Below are 17,168 nucleotides of genomic sequence, written 5' to 3'. Positions count from 1 at the left end.
ACCCCTGAGACTGTGTCCCCTAGTTCCCTTCAGGTCTGGAATTGAACCCACTCTTGTGGCTTCCAGCCAAACAAAAGAACAGGCATATGAGCTGAACATTGATATTAGGTAGACACACTCCTTGGAGAGAACAATCATGGGAGAATAGAAGAGCTGTGTATGCACAGGGACACAGCTCAGAGGGGCAGGAGTGCATGGGAGGGAAGGACACAGGGAAGAGGTAACTATGAGGAGGAAATGGAAGGGGAGCTGTTGCATTGTGGAAGTTGCAGTCAATATGAGACAAAGTGTATGTATGCTGTTGTATGGAAAATTAATTTGCTCTGTAAACTTTCACCCAAATCCCAATAATTCTTTTTTTAAAATGTCTTGTAAATACTTGACTCTTATAAAAATATATTGAGTCATTTGACTGCTAACCAGAAGCTGGCAGCTCAAACCCACCAGCCACTCCTCGGAGGGAAGGTTGGGCAATCTATTTGCATAGTGATGCTGCCTTGGAAACCCAAGCGGGGGTTGCTATAAGTTGTTGTTGTTGTTGTTTTTTTTTTTTTTGGTTAAGAATGTTAGAGATCAAATGTAGTTTGTCTTATTAGGAAATAAATACCAATTCTTAATACCATGTTCACAGACTCTGGGGGTTAGGATGTGGACATCTTTGGGGGGCCATTATGTTGCCAAGCACAGTATTTATCTTCAGTGTTTCCATTCCTATTTGTGTGAGCTTGGTTTTAGTGGGTCCAGTGGACAAATGAATCTGGAACTTAGAATTTTCTGAGGCATCATCACGATGCAGGACTCCACCCTAAAGAGTTTAGCTGAAATAATAAGAGCAGGCACTAGTACAGGTTTTCATTTTATAGAGAGGTTAATGAGGGATACTTTGAGGACAAAGGTACACCTGACACAAGCCATGATATCTTCAGTTGCCTCGTATGCATGCAAAAGCTGCACAGTGAATAAGGAAGACTGAAGAAGAATTAATGCCTTTGAATTACGGTGTTGGTGGAGAATGTTGAATATACCATGGACTGCCAGAAGAACAAACAAATCTGTCTTCAAAGAAATGCAGCCAGGGTGTTCCTTAGAAGGGAAGATGGCGAGACCTCGCCTTGCGTACATTGTACGTGTTGTCAGGAGGGACCAGTCCCTGCAGAAGGACATCATGCTTGGTAAAATTAGAGGGTCAGCAAAAAAGAGGAAGACCCTCAGTGAGATGGATTGACATAGCGGCTCCAACAAAGGGCTCAAACATAGCATCGATTGTGAGGCTGGTACAGAATGGGGAAGAGTTTTATTCTGTTGCACATATGGTCGCTATGAGTTGAAACGGACTCAGTAGCACCTAACACCACCACTGAGAGGTATAGCCAGGATTTGAACATATCTATACCCACATCCCACCAGCAGTGCTGGGCTGATGGGCCAGGTGGATCCCAGTGGAGGAGCCAGAACTCCATGAGCTCGGTCGCCCTAGATGAAATGGCTGGCACGATGGCAGTACAAACCCACACTTGCTCCACTGGTATCAAGTTCCCCAGTCCTTCTAGTGTTGGCAGGAGCAGAAAGCTCCTCTGAGCATGTGGGGAGCAGTTGATTACTTGCTGTGCCTCTCTCCGTATGCTGCTTTTCTTTGGGTCTTGAAGTGTTGGAGGACTTGAAGGTATGGACGTATTAGTATTCTTAAGGAGAATGTGTGGTATGGTGGAAAAGACAAGGAATTTGAAGTTAAAGAAACTGGGTTTGAGTCTTGGCACTGTACTCGTAGCTCCTCCTCTTTGTGGGAAGAGATTATTGCCTCAAGCTGTCATTAAACAATAAAGGACTTTGTAATAAATGTTAACTATTAATCTGGGCACTGTTTATGATTCTCTTCGTAAGGAGAATAGGTAGATTTTTATGACAAACACTGAAGACTAAAGATTTGTTCATATATGTGTCACGTGTAATGCTCAGATCTTTCCATCTTGTGATTCTGATGAATGCTGATAGTTGTGTGAGATTAAATCTATTTTTTATACTTATAAAATGATTTTAGTTCTAATTGGTGTCAGTTTTATATTTGCTGTGAGCAAGTGAAAATTTTATTGTGGTAAAGTATTTGACAAAGTTAACAAGAAAGTACTTACCAAAATAGAGTATGTTTGTATATATTTTAAGCTTGATGAAACATTTAGGTTGTGTATAAAATTTCTATTGTGAAGCAAAACCATATTTGAAATACTTTTTCATTGGAATCATTTGTTTTATTCCATAATACAACACTTGGAAATTTTCTGAATTTAAATAAACTCTAATTTGATTATTATTTGTGTAGCCTCTCTTACAAGCTTAAAAATTATCAGGATTCAGAATATTATTTTTTTTTCTCAGTAATCAATTTTGAAGTTTTCTGTTGTTAGATGTTCTTTTCATTGCTTTTTTAAAAGAAGAGAAAGTGGCTTTTCTTTTTAAATAAAAAGACAGGTGTGCTTATTGTCTTAGATTTTATGGAACTCATCTATTCATTTCCCTATTGTGGCATTTTCTTTTGTAGTTTAACATACAGGTGACTAGATAAAGCTTTAAACAGCAAGAATAATAATGTTTCTAATTTCCTTGATTATTAATGACCTCAGACTGTAAAATTGTATTCTTTTTCAGTATCCCTTTTACTATTCAACGACTATGTGAATTGCTAACAGATCCAAGGAGAAACTATACAGGAACAGACAAATTTCTCAGAGGAGTAGAAAAGGTATTTATTTTAAGATTGGAATTATATTAATTTGTAGCATAATAGATTCCGAAATGACATTGAATAAGCTCTGTTTTGGGATCCTTTTCTTCAGATAAGTTTGTTAAGCCTACCTGAAGTTTTTTCTAAATTGTGTATTTTGGAGAGAAATTTATATGAGGGGACAGAGGAAGACTGGGTGTGATCAATTAAGTTTCAGAAAGGCAGTGTATTTTCTTCTACCCTGGAAATTCATAGTACACACCAACATATTCAAGTTTCTGAGAAGGTCTACAATTTTAAGTATTTGTACAAATGTATTTTTCCTCGGAATTCACTTTCTCAGTTCTAGGGTTTAGAGGCACACAACTTGGGAAATTCCTGGTGCAAGGCAAATGGATTAGGTTTTGAGTGGGAGGATTCAGGTCAGATTCAAGAGTGAGAATAGCATTAGGTTTATTGTGGGTGAGAAGAATTGATAAGGGGCAGAGGCTATTAGCAATAGGAATTAAGGAATAGCACTATGGACAAAAAAATCAGGAAGAGCACTATGGACAAAAACATCAAGGTGTTTGACGGGATGAAAATTAGAAATTGACTGGCCTGTAGCTTTGGTGGCATAGTGGATAAGGCACTTGACTGCTAATTGGAAGATCAGTGGTTCAAACCTACCAGCTACTCTGTGGAAGAAAGACTGGGTAATCTACTTCTGTAATGATTTACTGCCTTGGAAACCTAATGGGGATTGCTATGAGTTGGAAATGACTTGATGGCAGTGAGTTTTTTTGGTGAGGACTGCAGTGAAGGAATGAAGGGAGGAGCCCTGTGGGAACCGAGATTGGATCAGTGGGTTGCTAATTCTTTCACTTGGTGATTGATCCTAAAACATAGTCCAGTGTTCATTTTAGGTTCTGATTTAAATTCATTTTGTCTTATCCTTGGAGCAGGGATCCAAAACTAGTATTTAAGGCTTTAGTGGGTTAATAAGTTTTGTTTATCCTCTGTGCCTTCAACTGAATAGATTCCTGAAAGACAGGACATGAGATGGTTCATTAATATTTATTTATCAGCTGAAGGACTTCTAATAATCACTCCCACATTTTGGTAATATTAGGATAAGAGATACTGTATCTTAGTAGTCATATTGGGGGCTCTGCATTCAAATCAGGGCTGCATTACTTCATACTTGGGACCTTGGACATGTTACTTAAGCTAAGCCTCAGTTTCCTCATCTGTTGAATGTAGATAATAGTAGGGCTGTGAGGAAGATTAAACATAAAGCATTTACTGTGGCTTATAGTAAAATGAAATTTCTTCATTGAATATTAACTGTTACTAAAGTATTGTTACCAAGAAGATTGTAAGTATTTTAATACAAAAAGCTTGAGCTCTTTCTTGGGGTACACAGTACTACACACAACTTTTGAATTAGGTACTGCTTTATAAGGAAAATCATAATTAGGTTTTCTTGGCTTAAGTACTTTAATCTCTAAACATCTTTGGGTGGTTCTAGCTAAAGATGGGGCGATCTGCTTCCGTAGTGATACTGCCTCGGAAACCCAAGGAGGGGTCGCTATGAGTCGGGTTTGACTCGATGGCACATAACAGCAACAACAACATCTAAAATAAAAGAGCATGGTTCCACTCTGTTATATAGAGTTCATGATGCCAGGTCTCCAGAGTAACAAATGAGGGTGAAATATAAGATTACAAAAAAATAAATGGTTTAGTGTAGGGTATTAAATTTGCAACATTTGTTATTGCTTTAATTTTTCTGTTTCATCAGGAGTTTTTATTTTTAGCCATTTTTTTTTACTTGTAAATCATAATAAATGGAAACTTAACCCATCAGGATGATTCTGAGAAATTAAAAACAAATTGTTACACTATATTTATAACAATTTTTCTCATACTAAATCACCAATTTTTGTTATTGCAGAATGTGATGGTTGTTAGCTGTGTTTATCCTTCTTCAGAGTAAGTATACAGTTTTTCTTATATATTATTTATTATATTCCGATTATTATTTCTAATACATTTTTCTTAAAAGAGGTTTGATTTATAAATACTTGTGAACTTACTAACCGGACTCCAGAGTAGAATATTACCAACATTATATTACCTGTGTGTTTCTCCAATAAAGAGATTAGGATTGAAGAGATTTATAATTTACTGTAATCCTAGACTCTCTAGGGCATGATTTCTAGGTTTCAAATAGCTACTTGAAGACATTTCTCTTCTTTTTGGTAAAGATTTCTAGTTGTAAAGATTTATATGAGAAATTAAGAACTCATATGACAGGTTTTTCAGCCTTGGCATCTGACATTTTAGACCAGATAAGTCTTTGTTGTGGGGTCTGTTGTGTGCATTGTTTAACAGCATCCCTGGGTGTCTACTCTTGATGCCCATAGCATCCCATGCCCACTCCACTTCCCGTTGTGACACCAAAATGTCTTCAGACATTGCCAAATGTCCCTGAGGAGTGCAGAATGTCATTGTTGAGAACTACTGATTTAAAGTTAGACTGCCTCTGATTTCATAAAATAAGACAATAAAAACAGTGAATTAATTTTTAGAACTCTTTTAAGAGCATAGCTGTGTTTTTAAATATGATACTAAGATAATGCCATAATATCATGTGTTTCTTGGCAGAAAAATTATTTTAAAAAAAGATATATAATAAGAAACTCGGCTTAACTTTGTTAAAGTTAAATCAAGAGTCATCCTCCATTTAACTTTACTAAAACATCTTTTGTTTTGCTAATGAATGACCTGTTTTAGAAAAAAATTATAAAGAAGTGCAAAGTCAAATCATAATGATTTGGTAACTTTTTTCCCCCCCTCCCTTATACTCTTGGTGTATGCCTGAGTTATTTTTCATAAAAGTCTTTTGGTTTGGTTCTGTGAATGTGAGAATCTTCACAAGGTCTTTTAAACACATGATTGCTTTCAAATATAAAGAACGTAAACTATCATAACAGTGCCTTTTCTTTTTTTTAAATAGGAAAAACAATTCCAATAGTTTAAATCGAATGAATGGTGTTATGTTTCCTGGAAATTCACCAAGTTATACTGAGAGGTGAGATTGTTGATTTTTAATCTAAAGAGTTCACAGTTCTCTTATTTGAGTAGCAGGTTCAATATGTATTTGAAATTAGGCATTTTATGCAGGATGTTTGATACATTAAACAGAACTGCACCTTCTGCTCACATAACTACTCTTACATTATCTGACCTTTTGCATTTATTATAGTAGTAAAATCTGCTTACCTGAGTACTTGGGATTAATAATGTACATCTGGCAGCAGCAGAGGCTGAAGAGTGAGGCGAGAGTAATGCTGGCTATGATGGTTGTGTCATTGTGGCTGGGCCATGTCTCAGTGATTTGGCAGTTACATATTAAGTAATTTTGCAGATATGTAATGATGTAGTCATTTTTTTGATCTGCTGTGGTCATCCTCTATTTCTACATACCAACCTGGTCTTCAGAACCTAACCATGTATATAGCCAAATGAAGAGTAGGCTTAGTTATTTGGTACCCCATAGACCTTGAAAAGACAAAATTACAGCAAATACTTCTGTGGCATGTTCATATAAACATACTTTAGGAGGGATGACTCTTTGCCAAAATGGTAAAATAATGCTCATTTATCTTATCATAGGTCTAATATAAATGGACCTGGAACACCCAGGCCACTTAATCGACCAAAGGTTTCTTTGTCAGCCCCCATGACAACTAATGGTTTGCCTGAGAACACAGACAGCAAAGAGTCAAACTTACAGCAAAATGAGGACAAAAATCACAGGTTTGTATGTGATTGTGTATTTTTTCTTTAAAAAAGTATTACATTAATAGTTTATAGCATTTATTGTATACTATTTATAATTTATTATTATTTGAGAGTTAAAGTTTTAATGAGGTTATAGGAGCTATGGCTTCTGTTTGAAGCTACCAGCACGTGCTGTGAATAGACACAAAACAGACTTAAATTGCTATATTTATTTCTTATTTTTGAAAGTTACTTGGAAAGAAAAGAGCTTTGTAAATAATTTGTAATTTTGTGAATAGTTTCTCACAATAAATCATTTATATCCTACCTCAAACTCTCTGCATCACATTCAGGTAAAGAGGATTGAGTAATAAGTAAGGGGTATGACTTTAGAGAGTATGTCCATACAGGGACTTTTAGTTTTACTATAGGAAGACGTTAAATGTACTGGAGAATGAAGTTAAGTATAAAATATTGACAGTTCCTAGTAGTAAATATTTGTGAAAGAGTTTAGATTCCCATGAAATGATTCTTTTTCCTTTGTGTAGGTGTTATAATTTGACACTGAAATGCTATTTGAAGATGTATTAGACCTTAAAAATGAGAATGTAGAAGATACAGGAAATTATTTTATTAATGACACTTTAAAAAACATTTACAGTGACTCTCTGACATCTGAATCAGAAGGTTCCTCGATGAGCCCTATAAAAAATAAACATCCAGATGATGATGCTGTGGAAGCTGAGGGGCATGAGGTAAAAAGACTCAGGTTTGACAAAGAAGGTGAAGTAAGAGAAACAGCCAGTCAAACAACCTCCACTGAAATTTCTTCAGTTATGGTAAAAGAGACAGAAGCATCATCTTCATCTCAGGATAAAGATAAAGAAAGTAGTTGTACCAGACAGCACTGTACAGAAGAGGATGAAGACGAGGATGAAGAGGAAGAAGAAGGTATTTAGAGACCATCTGTAAAAGGGTGGAGTAAGGAGATCCTCAAATTCTTGTACTTCATTTTTGCGTGAAAGAATTTAACATCCTTATAATACTGATGTTGGGCTTTTCTCCCACCTGTATGTAGTTGCTGCTGAGTTTCAGGGGATGTGATTTGAACTGTAGCGTATCAGAATTCATGAAACTTAACTGTGGAAGTATTTTGAAAATAAAATTTAACTACAACAACATTTGCTTATTTTTAGAGTCTTTTATGACATCAAGAGAAATGGTCCCAGAAAGAAAAAATCAAGAAAAGGAATGTGATGATGCCTTAACTGTGAATGAAGAGACTTCTGAGGAAAATAATCAGATGGAGGAATCTGATCTGTCTCAAGCTGAGAAAGATTTACATTCTGAAGGTAGTGAAAATACAGGCCCTGTAAGTAGTAGTTCTGACTGCCATGCAACAGAATTAGTAGGCTCCAATTCCAGTAAAACTGGAGAGATGGTCTCAGAGTCAGTCATGGAAAACGACAAAGCCACAGAAGTCACAGATGAACCGATGGAACAAGACTGACTATTTAGAAACATTTAGATGCAGTATTTTACATACAGTTCTGGTTTTACATTGTATAAAACTTTTATGTAATAAAGTGGACCTTTAGTTTTACAAGAGAAGCAGGTTGTAAAATTAAGTACTTTATGGAATAAATCCTGAAAGAGTTGTACATGTAAGAACTGTGAATTTCAGCTCCTCTGGGTCCTGCTTACCGCTGACTTTTTGGTCTGGTCAAATCAGTGGTTTGTGTATAAATTTTTTTTTTTTTTTTTTTAATTTAGAAGTAAAGTTTTTAAACTGGAAGGTAATGATTATAATTTTGAACACCTTTGGAGATTATCACATTTAGTTTATACATATGCAAGAAAGCTTTTTGTCTTGTCTCTTTCTGACAGCTCTAGCAATTTTCATATTTTGGTCATAGTTTCAACATTTTAACATGTGAATGATAGGGTTTCATGCTGGTTTCCAGGTTTTATTGTTTGACTATGTACAATGGAACTTTAAGTCATATATACATATATATATATACATATACATATATATATATATTATTCTAAGGGGGGAAATGTTATATTTTTCTGTTTCTATAAAGAGATGAATACAGTGGATACTTTTTCTATTGGTAATGATTGAGTTCACCTCTTTCTGAAGACAGTTTTTTTCTCTTCTGAGTAATTCAGATAAAATCTGGCCCTTGTGAAACCCTGGAAATCTTAAGTCTGTCAAAATACCAGGTTAAACACATTCCAAGAGATATGTTCAAACTAAAATTCTTTTGTATACTTCTGAGGTGCCTGAGAAAAAGACTTCATTATTTATGGAAAAATGTGCTTTATCTTGGAAATTGTGTTCAGACATTAGCTTACGGTTTTGTAGAATGAATGCTTTTGAAGCTGACATAAGACCATCTCAGAAGAACTGGGCAGGTTCCTTGACTATTTGCTTGCTTTTCTGAACATTGTGAATATTACACATTTCTTTCTAAATTATTCTAGAGTATGCAGATGTCAATGGTATGAAACACCACTGTACTGGAAGAATTAATATATTACTTTAGTAATGTACCTGAGCTAAATGACTGAAGCTTTAGGGGTACATAGAAACCAACATAATTTGTATGACATTTTGAAGTGAATTAAATATTTTTGAACATGCTTCTTTGACAGCCAGTGTTATATTTTTCAGATCAACTCAAAGCACAATGGTAACTCTAAACTCAATATTTTCAAATTCACATATTTAAAGTCATGCAGGCTGCAACTTCCCTGTCAAAATTACTGGCTGCCAAATTTATACCTGTTGTTTCTTCAGCTGTACCTTTTTATATTTAGAATTTTTAAATTTCTGTAAAGTAGATTTTGTAGAATGTAATGTGTTCACTGCCTTTGTGAAGCGGTATATAATTGTATAATTTCTGTGTGTAAACTGAATGCTTGGGCTTTCAATACAGTATTCATATAAAGCAATAAATATTAATGTTATGAAATATTTGAGTACATTTTTATCAAAATATAAAAGATTCTTCTTTTTTAGTTTCAGATACCTGAGGTACACAGATGAACTTATAAAACTGATGCAAACAATTTCTGACACTGTATCATATGCTGGGGTGATGGGGTGGCAAATACAAGTTTTGCATTTTGACTACTTAAATTCCTGTGACTGAAAGTACCAAAATGATTTGGCTCCACTTATATTTATAGGGAAATGTACTACTGACTGACTTGACTGTCAGGTTCACAGCAGCTAGGTGATTTATTTCTGAATATGTCTAATAATTAAACTAAAAAGTACATAATGATTAACTGTACCCAAGAGAGGTGAAAATGGAACATTGTAATTTTTTTTTTTTAATTTTTGCAAAAATGTTGAAGTAGATTTTAAATGAGACATTCATTTGTAGTGACCTATTATTTTGTTGAGGGATATCTTGCCAATGAGAACAGATTTTAAACATTTTAAGTTTAGGAATTTTGAAATTTTCTTTAGAATATTTATGAAATTATTGTCAATAAATCTATTCTTTAAGATCCTGAGACCTTTTGATATTTTTTATTTTAATTGTAGTACCATGGACCATTTGTAAACAAATCAATACTACTTTTGTTGGTTATAAGTTGAAGATGTAGCATCATGACTTTGAGGTCTGTGGTTTTATTTGTAAACTTGCAATTGCTATTTTTGCAAGGGCAAATGTATTTCTTTATTAAATAAAGTAAAATAATGGTGAATGTACCAAAATACCATCACTTAACTCTATGAGAGATCTGCATTTTAATCTATAGTTTACTATTTATTAGATATTCATATGTTGATCCTAGATCAAACTTATTGCTGTTTATACAGATAATTGTAGAATGCTCATGAAATATCTTTTTTTAGGATAGGTGGAATATCTATAGTTAAACTAGGAAACCTTGTTCAACTAACTGGTTTAAGATGTTGATGGCCATTTGGAAGTAAATTTCCTCAAGGTATGCATAGGTGCACTTACATAGACTTTGCTTAATGAAAATGTCAGTTCTAATAGTAACTGATTCATGTGTGAATTTTTGAAAGCTAATTTTAGGCACACTTTCATAGTACACATCAAGCAAAGTCATTAAAAGATCTAAATGAAGAATAAGGACCTCAGTGTTCAAAATATTAGTTTATTTTTTGGTCTTGAGCAGATTGTTTACCTGTTAGACTCTAGACTCTGAACCCAAAATATAAAAATTGGAAGAAGATGATGAGGAAAGTGAGAATATATATTTAATATGTTTTTAGCACTTTTTCCTTTAAAAAAGTGAAAACAAATTGTCCTAGTATGCTTTTGAAAATAAATCTTTTCAGTTCTGAAAATGTAGCAGAACAGAATAAATAGTGGAAATGTCATTTTTAATGTTGATTATTAGGTAAGTTTAATTCAGTTAGGGTTTATCTTAACTATACCTTTCAAAGTGTGGGCTGAACGAACAGTACAGTTGCCAGTCAGAGAACTATAGTCTTTCTATTTTGAAAAGGCATCCCAGAAATCCTAAGCCAGGAAGTGTGTCCTGTTAAAAGTGTAGCGTTGAGGTTCAGAGTGCTTTGTTTTGCTGGTGTAGATAGGCATGTGTTTATGCATTTTTGCATTTGTAAAATCAGATGGCAATTTTTCAAATAATGTAAATGTAATATACTAGTTTACTTATAAAGGTACTTGGGCAGAATCTAATGCTGCTAAAATGTTTGATTATGAAAAATGTAACTTGTGGTAAGGATGAATTTTTGCAACTTGTAGAACCAAAGGAAATAAAAATTTTGGGTAGTGTTTCAAATTGTCTTCTCAACAGGAGTTTCTTAAGATTGGTTTTGATAAAATTAAGCTCAGTTATTTTGAGATTTGTGCTAATCATAAAATGGATGAATGCAAAAACACCTTGTAATTTCATATGGAATTATTAAAATTAGATTTACTGGATTATTGGCCTAATAAGAATGCTAGTATGTATTGGTTAGAATACATCTAATATTTCACATTTAAAAAATACTTAGTACACTTTCTTCAGAATTTTATTTTAACTTGGAGCCTAGATTACTTTGCCAAATAAATGTATTATTTTCATAATGCAATAAAATATAAATTAGATGACTATCTTCATGTGTGGAATTACTTTATTTGCCATAATAGTTCATCCTCCCACTCCCTTTCACCCATCTACCTCAGTTAGAACCCCCAAGCATTTTTCAGATCTGTAGGGAGAGATAGCTTAGTGCAATTCATGTTTGTTTCCTGAGTGATGATGGTGTTTCAGCAGAGGGTGCATCTGAGTTGAATAGACAGTTATGGTTCGTTGTGGACAATTTGAACCTAATTTTTTATAAGATCAAGATTTATCATTTAGAAATTTCTCTGTTGGCATAATTTGTCACTAACTTGTTTGCATAGTTATGCAACATTTCAGTTAGACTCTCCCCCCCCCCCCAATTAACTACATTTATTTCAATATGGGCCATGTGAATATTTCCTCTCCTTGGGATTTGGGTGAGAATTTTATTGGTCAAATGGATAATAGTTCCATTTTGAAAAGCTAAATAGTTCTTTAAGCAAGTTATTCTTCTAGAACACCTTCCTGATACAAACCAGTTCATGAAATCCATTATACTGATTTGGTGACTCGGACCCTCACTTCCTCAAGTAGAATGAGCAATTTAATACTCCACTAGGAGCCCCTTACTGACAGAGGAAATCTGAGTACTGTTACAGAGTGAGAATCATTTTCAAAGTCTCACATTTCAGACAACTACAGGTTAAGAAGTGTAAATTGCCCTGAGTGCAGAGAGAATGATGGCTTCCACCTCTGGATTTTTGTTTCCTTATGCTGTTGCACAGTAGATAATGGTAGTTAGCAAAATCTGTGGCTCTTAACTCCATGAAAGATAAAAGTATTACTCAGCATGTTTGGTGGTTAAATATTTTTGAGTTCAGTGTCTTATTCATATTTGATCTCTAATTTATCCCCACTTAATTTTATTAGATGTGATAGAGGCAGTTCAAAGTACTGAATTAATGATAGGAAGACTGATTATCCCAACAACTAGGAATAAGATGTGTGATCTCTGGCTCCTAGACTATCTAGAATGAAGAGTATACTGTTCCCTTTTTTATTTATATAGTTGTAGAACAATGAACTTTTTTTAGTTTAAAATGTAGCAGTTGCATTTTTGTCTTGGGGTTATTTGTCAACTTTTAGGGTAAACCAACCCCTTCTCCCACCTGCAAAGATAATGGATTTGGTAAGTATACAAAAATGCCAGCAATTCCCTGTAGACTCCGCTGTCTTACTCATCTTTACAACCTCACAGGCTAGCCCTGTTCTTGGCAAGTGGTAAAGTCAAAAGCATTGGGCTATGTTGGTATCCTGTCTATACAATCTGCAAGTTTTATGGATTCTCTGACTACTTTGTGCCCATCTTGAGGGTACTTAATTCACTCTTGAAGCCTGCCTTTGTTGCTAGGTTTGTGTGTTTGAGAATAATACTTGCTATTGGGTGTCTTTAATGTGAAATGAGTGGGTAGTTGGACTGTGTCATCAGGAAATGATTATCCCAACAGGAGACTTGCATGACATTGAGACCAGCTGCCCCTGGCCTGTGCTGTGTTGTTAGGTGCCATCCAGTTGTCTCAGACTTTGAGAGATCCTTTGTACGACAGAACAAAGCATTTCCCAGTCCTTCACCTTCCTCACAATCTTTCCTGTGCTTGAGGGCCTGCATTTCATATGCACTGTACATCTTTACCTTGTCATCAGGGTAGGGGTTTCTGCAAGTGAAAAGTTGTGTGACCACCCAAGTCCTGCATTAGATTTGGAATAATGGGACTTAATATTAGGTTAATAAATGCTTGAATTGAAAAATATGAGTAGACTTGAGTGGATTTTAATTCTCAGTATTTGCTGAGAATTGAAGGGATAAATCTGTGGTCAGTCTTGTGCTATCTTCATTTTGAATCATACTGTTTTTGTTGACATTGCTTACAATACTACAGAATGGAAAAGTAAACTTAGTTGGTGTTGACTAACAATTCCCATCTGCTTTTCAGAGTGCACACAGTGTCTCTTAACCTGGTTTCTTGTTAGGTGCCATTGAGAGCTCTGACTCATAGCGACCCTGCGTACAACAGAATGAAACATACTGCCCGGTCCTGCCCCATCTTTATAATCCTTGCTAAACTTGGGTCTGTTGTTGGTAGCCACTGTTGTCAGTCCATCTCACTGAGGGTCTTCCCCTTTTTCGCTGACCCTCTACTTCACCAAGCATGAATACTTTGTACATTCCACGTTCTGATTATTAATGAATGTTTTCAGCTGTTTCTTCTCATTTTGAGTCATGGCACATCAGCAAATGAAGGTCCCAAAAGCTTTACGCCATCCACGTTTGAGGAGGTAGCTTTTCCCCAGTTGTATTTTGAGTGCCTTCCAACCTGAGGTGCTCATCTTCCAACATTGTGTCAGTTTGTTGTACTCTGGTGGCTTATGTGCTGCTGTGAGGTTGGAGGCTATGTTACAGGCATTTCAAATACCAGCAGGTGAGCCTACTGTGGGGGGTGTTTTGGTGAGCTTCCAGAGTAAGAAAGAGAAGATGAATAGGGCCATCCTCTTCTGAAAATATTAGACACTGAAAACTTTCTGAATAGCAGTGAAACAACCTGGTGCAGGTATCTAAAAATTAAGTTGGTCAGACTTCAGAACACAATTTCCCATAAAAATTGTTTAAAGTAAGGCCAGATTTTGAGGCCATCATACAAGAAGTTGTGTAGTCCTTAATGTGATTGAATTATGGCAATTAAGTCAGCATTTGTAACTTTTCCATTGGGAGAATGGTGTGGTCAAAAATCCTTCTCCCACAGTTCTAGCTGCGCAAGTGAGGACCTCATAGATGGAGATACGTGAGGGAGGACCCAGCAGCTCACCAAATACATCAGTTGTTTTGAAGTTGGGGATTATGGATTTAATACAAACTAATATAGTATTTGGTGGTGCAGAATATGTTGAATTTGGTATGTCTCATATTTTTTATACTGAATTTTGGAAGTGTATTCTGGGTGTAGGCGATGGGGATGAATTTCTAGTATATCCCAAGCCATTTTCTTTGAAAAATAATAGTATATCAGATGTTTGAGGTTTCAAATTGAATTTTAGGTAGGCATTCACTTATTTTGACGAATGTAGAGAAGACAAGGTATGCAAAAGATGGAAAAAAGAAGTCATTGGATGTCAGTTTTTTATGAGTTGCTATGTATTCAGGCGGCTAAAAGAGTAGGCTCCAGTTCATTTCTGACCTTTATGGAATTTAGCTTTGAAGAATATATTCTATGCAAGTTTTTAGCTCAATCTGGCATGTGATTTGAGATGCACAGGAGAGCCATATTAATGCATCTGTGGCGTTTGAGGAGACTTCTTAGTTGTGAGGGACTTGAGCTTGACCTTGAGTGATAAGCAGCACAGTTGGAGGCAGTGTGGTATATTGAGCTGAGTACAGAAGCTTGGGAATTGCAATGATATGGATTAAATCCCAGCAGAGGGACCTTGTGCAAGTTACATTATTTCCTTAAGCTTCAGTTTTATCATTGACGGAATGGGGATAATAATAGTATCTACTTAGTAGGATTGCCTGGAGCATTAAGTGTAAGTATGGGTATAAAGCCTAGTCCAGGATCTAACATTTCTTTTAAAGGAGTGACATGGAAGAGAAAATAATGTGTTGTCCCTGGGGAAGACGAGAGTTTTAATGGGAAAAAAATATAAAGTTGATCTTGGTAAATAACCAACCAGGGTGATGGTGTTAGTTGCTGTCGGGTCAGCTACAACTCATGGCAACTTCATGTACAACAGAACCAAATCCTGCCCGTCCTGTGCCATCTTAGTGATCGTTGGTCAGCTCAAGTCCATTTGTTGTGGCCACTGTGTATTTTGAGTGCTTTCCAAATTAGGAGGCTCATCCTCCAGCACTGTTTCAGACAGTGTTCTGTTCTGATCAATAGGGTCTTCAATGGCTAATTATCAGAAGTCAATCCCCAGGCCTTTCTTCCTACTCTGTCTAAATGCTGAATGCACTGATGAATCCTGTCTACCATGGGTGACCCTGCTGGTATTTGAAATACCAGCCAGGCAGAGCTCCTAACAGCATAGCAACAATCAACCCACCACAACATGGCAAACAGATGGTGGACCAAGATGATGGCAAGCACTAATTTAGCACTTCATGCTCCCCACTGTCCTTAGCACATGTCCAGTATCACCTCATTTAATGTCCCATATTATCCTTGTTTTACAGATACTTAAAGAAAGGCAACAGGCTCTGAAGCCCATGGCCAGTGGAAGATCAGAGTGAGACCCAGGGCTTCTGACTCCTAAGCCTAGTGGTATTTATCCATTATGTGCAGGTGGTGTCTAGTTTGTGAAGGTCTGCAGAAATAGGGTGAGGTGGACAGCAGAGGAAGCTATCCCAGGTACCCAAAGGTTCTCAGAGCTGCTTAGACTTGGCACTTTCAGGTGCATCCAAAGGCGTCCTCATTAGTTACAAGCCCGGGCTTTTGGTTTCACACTCCATGTACTTCACCATTTGGCTTTACCTTACTTTTCTAAAAGCATCACCCATATTTTTTTTCCAGTGCAAAACCTAAGTCCTGCTAGATATTTTGAGGACATGGTTTATATTTTAAATTAGATAATGCACATGTGCCAAAAATTCAAATAGACCAGAATAGTATATACCAACTGTTACCCTCCTACTACCCTCACTTCCAAAGCCCTCAGTTATACACTATCCCTCCCCAGAGGCAAGAACTCATCCAGCAAGACAGCATGGCGTGGTACTTGAGAGCAAAGATTCTGGAGCCAGGCACCTTGGGTTTGAATCCCAGTTCTGCTGCTTGCTAGCTGTGTGAGCTCTATGTGTCTGTAAGATACAGAAGATAAGGTACCTACCTCACAGTGTTGTTTCAAGGATTAAGCATGAGGAAAATAACATGACAGGTACTAAGCACTACACTTACATGGATTCAAAACACAGCCTTTAAAAAACTCACCTTTCCAGAGATAACTGCATCCCTCGCAAAGTGCAAAGTGCTTTTTCACCACTCTCCTCTGACTCCCCTATCCGTAGTGGAAAGACCTTATTTTCTTCCGTATTTGATATATCTTGGCTATACTTCTACATCACAACTCGACGGCAAATAACAACAACAACAACATACTTCTACATCAGTACCTAGAAAGCTGCCACAGTCATTTTAACAGCTGAATAGTATTTTACTTTGTGTTGTCAGCTGCTGTTGAGATGGGCCCCACCTCATGGCAACTCCATACACAGTGGAAAGAAATGCTACTTGGGCCTGCACCACCTCCATGATTAGTTGCACACCACACCATTGTGATCCACAAGAATTTCATTGACTTGATTTCAAAAGATTGTGAGGCCTTTCTTCCTAGCCCATCTTAGTCTGGAGAATCCACCGAAACTTGTTCAGCATCACCGCAACACACCAGCCTCCACTGACAGATGAGTGGTGGCTGTGGTGGAAGTGAATTGGCCAGGAATCAATTCTGCTGATCCACTGAACCACCAGCCCTCATTTCACTGTAGAGATAGACCTTAATTTATTTAACCTGTCCTTCTTTGGTGACATTTTAGTGATGATTTTTTTTTTTTTTTTTTTTT

The 17,168-nt window shown here is 36.3% G+C and overlaps 1 protein-coding gene across 1 annotated transcript in view; it reads left to right on the top strand.

The window, feature by feature from the left end:
* The window catches only part of PPP4R2 (protein phosphatase 4 regulatory subunit 2), a 92,479-nt gene extending 84,482 nt beyond the window's left edge, over positions 1-7,997 (top strand). Inside the window, exons 4-9 of the mRNA XM_007947326.2 lie at positions 2,644-2,737; positions 4,656-4,693; positions 5,721-5,795; positions 6,380-6,523; positions 7,149-7,438; positions 7,684-7,997. Coding sequence (XP_007945517.1) covers positions 2,644-2,737; positions 4,656-4,693; positions 5,721-5,795; positions 6,380-6,523; positions 7,149-7,438; positions 7,684-7,997 — 955 coding nt within the window. The remainder of the gene's footprint in view (positions 1-2,643; positions 2,738-4,655; positions 4,694-5,720; positions 5,796-6,379; positions 6,524-7,148; positions 7,439-7,683) is intronic.
* Positions 7,998-17,168: the final 9,171 nt, after the last annotated feature.

The sequence above is a fragment of the Orycteropus afer genome, unplaced genomic scaffold (genome assembly GCF_000298275.1).
Source record: "Orycteropus afer afer isolate SDZICR_OR568_19922 unplaced genomic scaffold, OryAfe1.0 scaffold00180, whole genome shotgun sequence".
Lineage (NCBI taxonomy): Eukaryota > Metazoa > Chordata > Mammalia > Tubulidentata > Orycteropodidae > Orycteropus > Orycteropus afer.
Note: the sequence above shows the minus strand (reverse complement) of the source record. Positions and strands in the feature narration are given on the sequence as shown.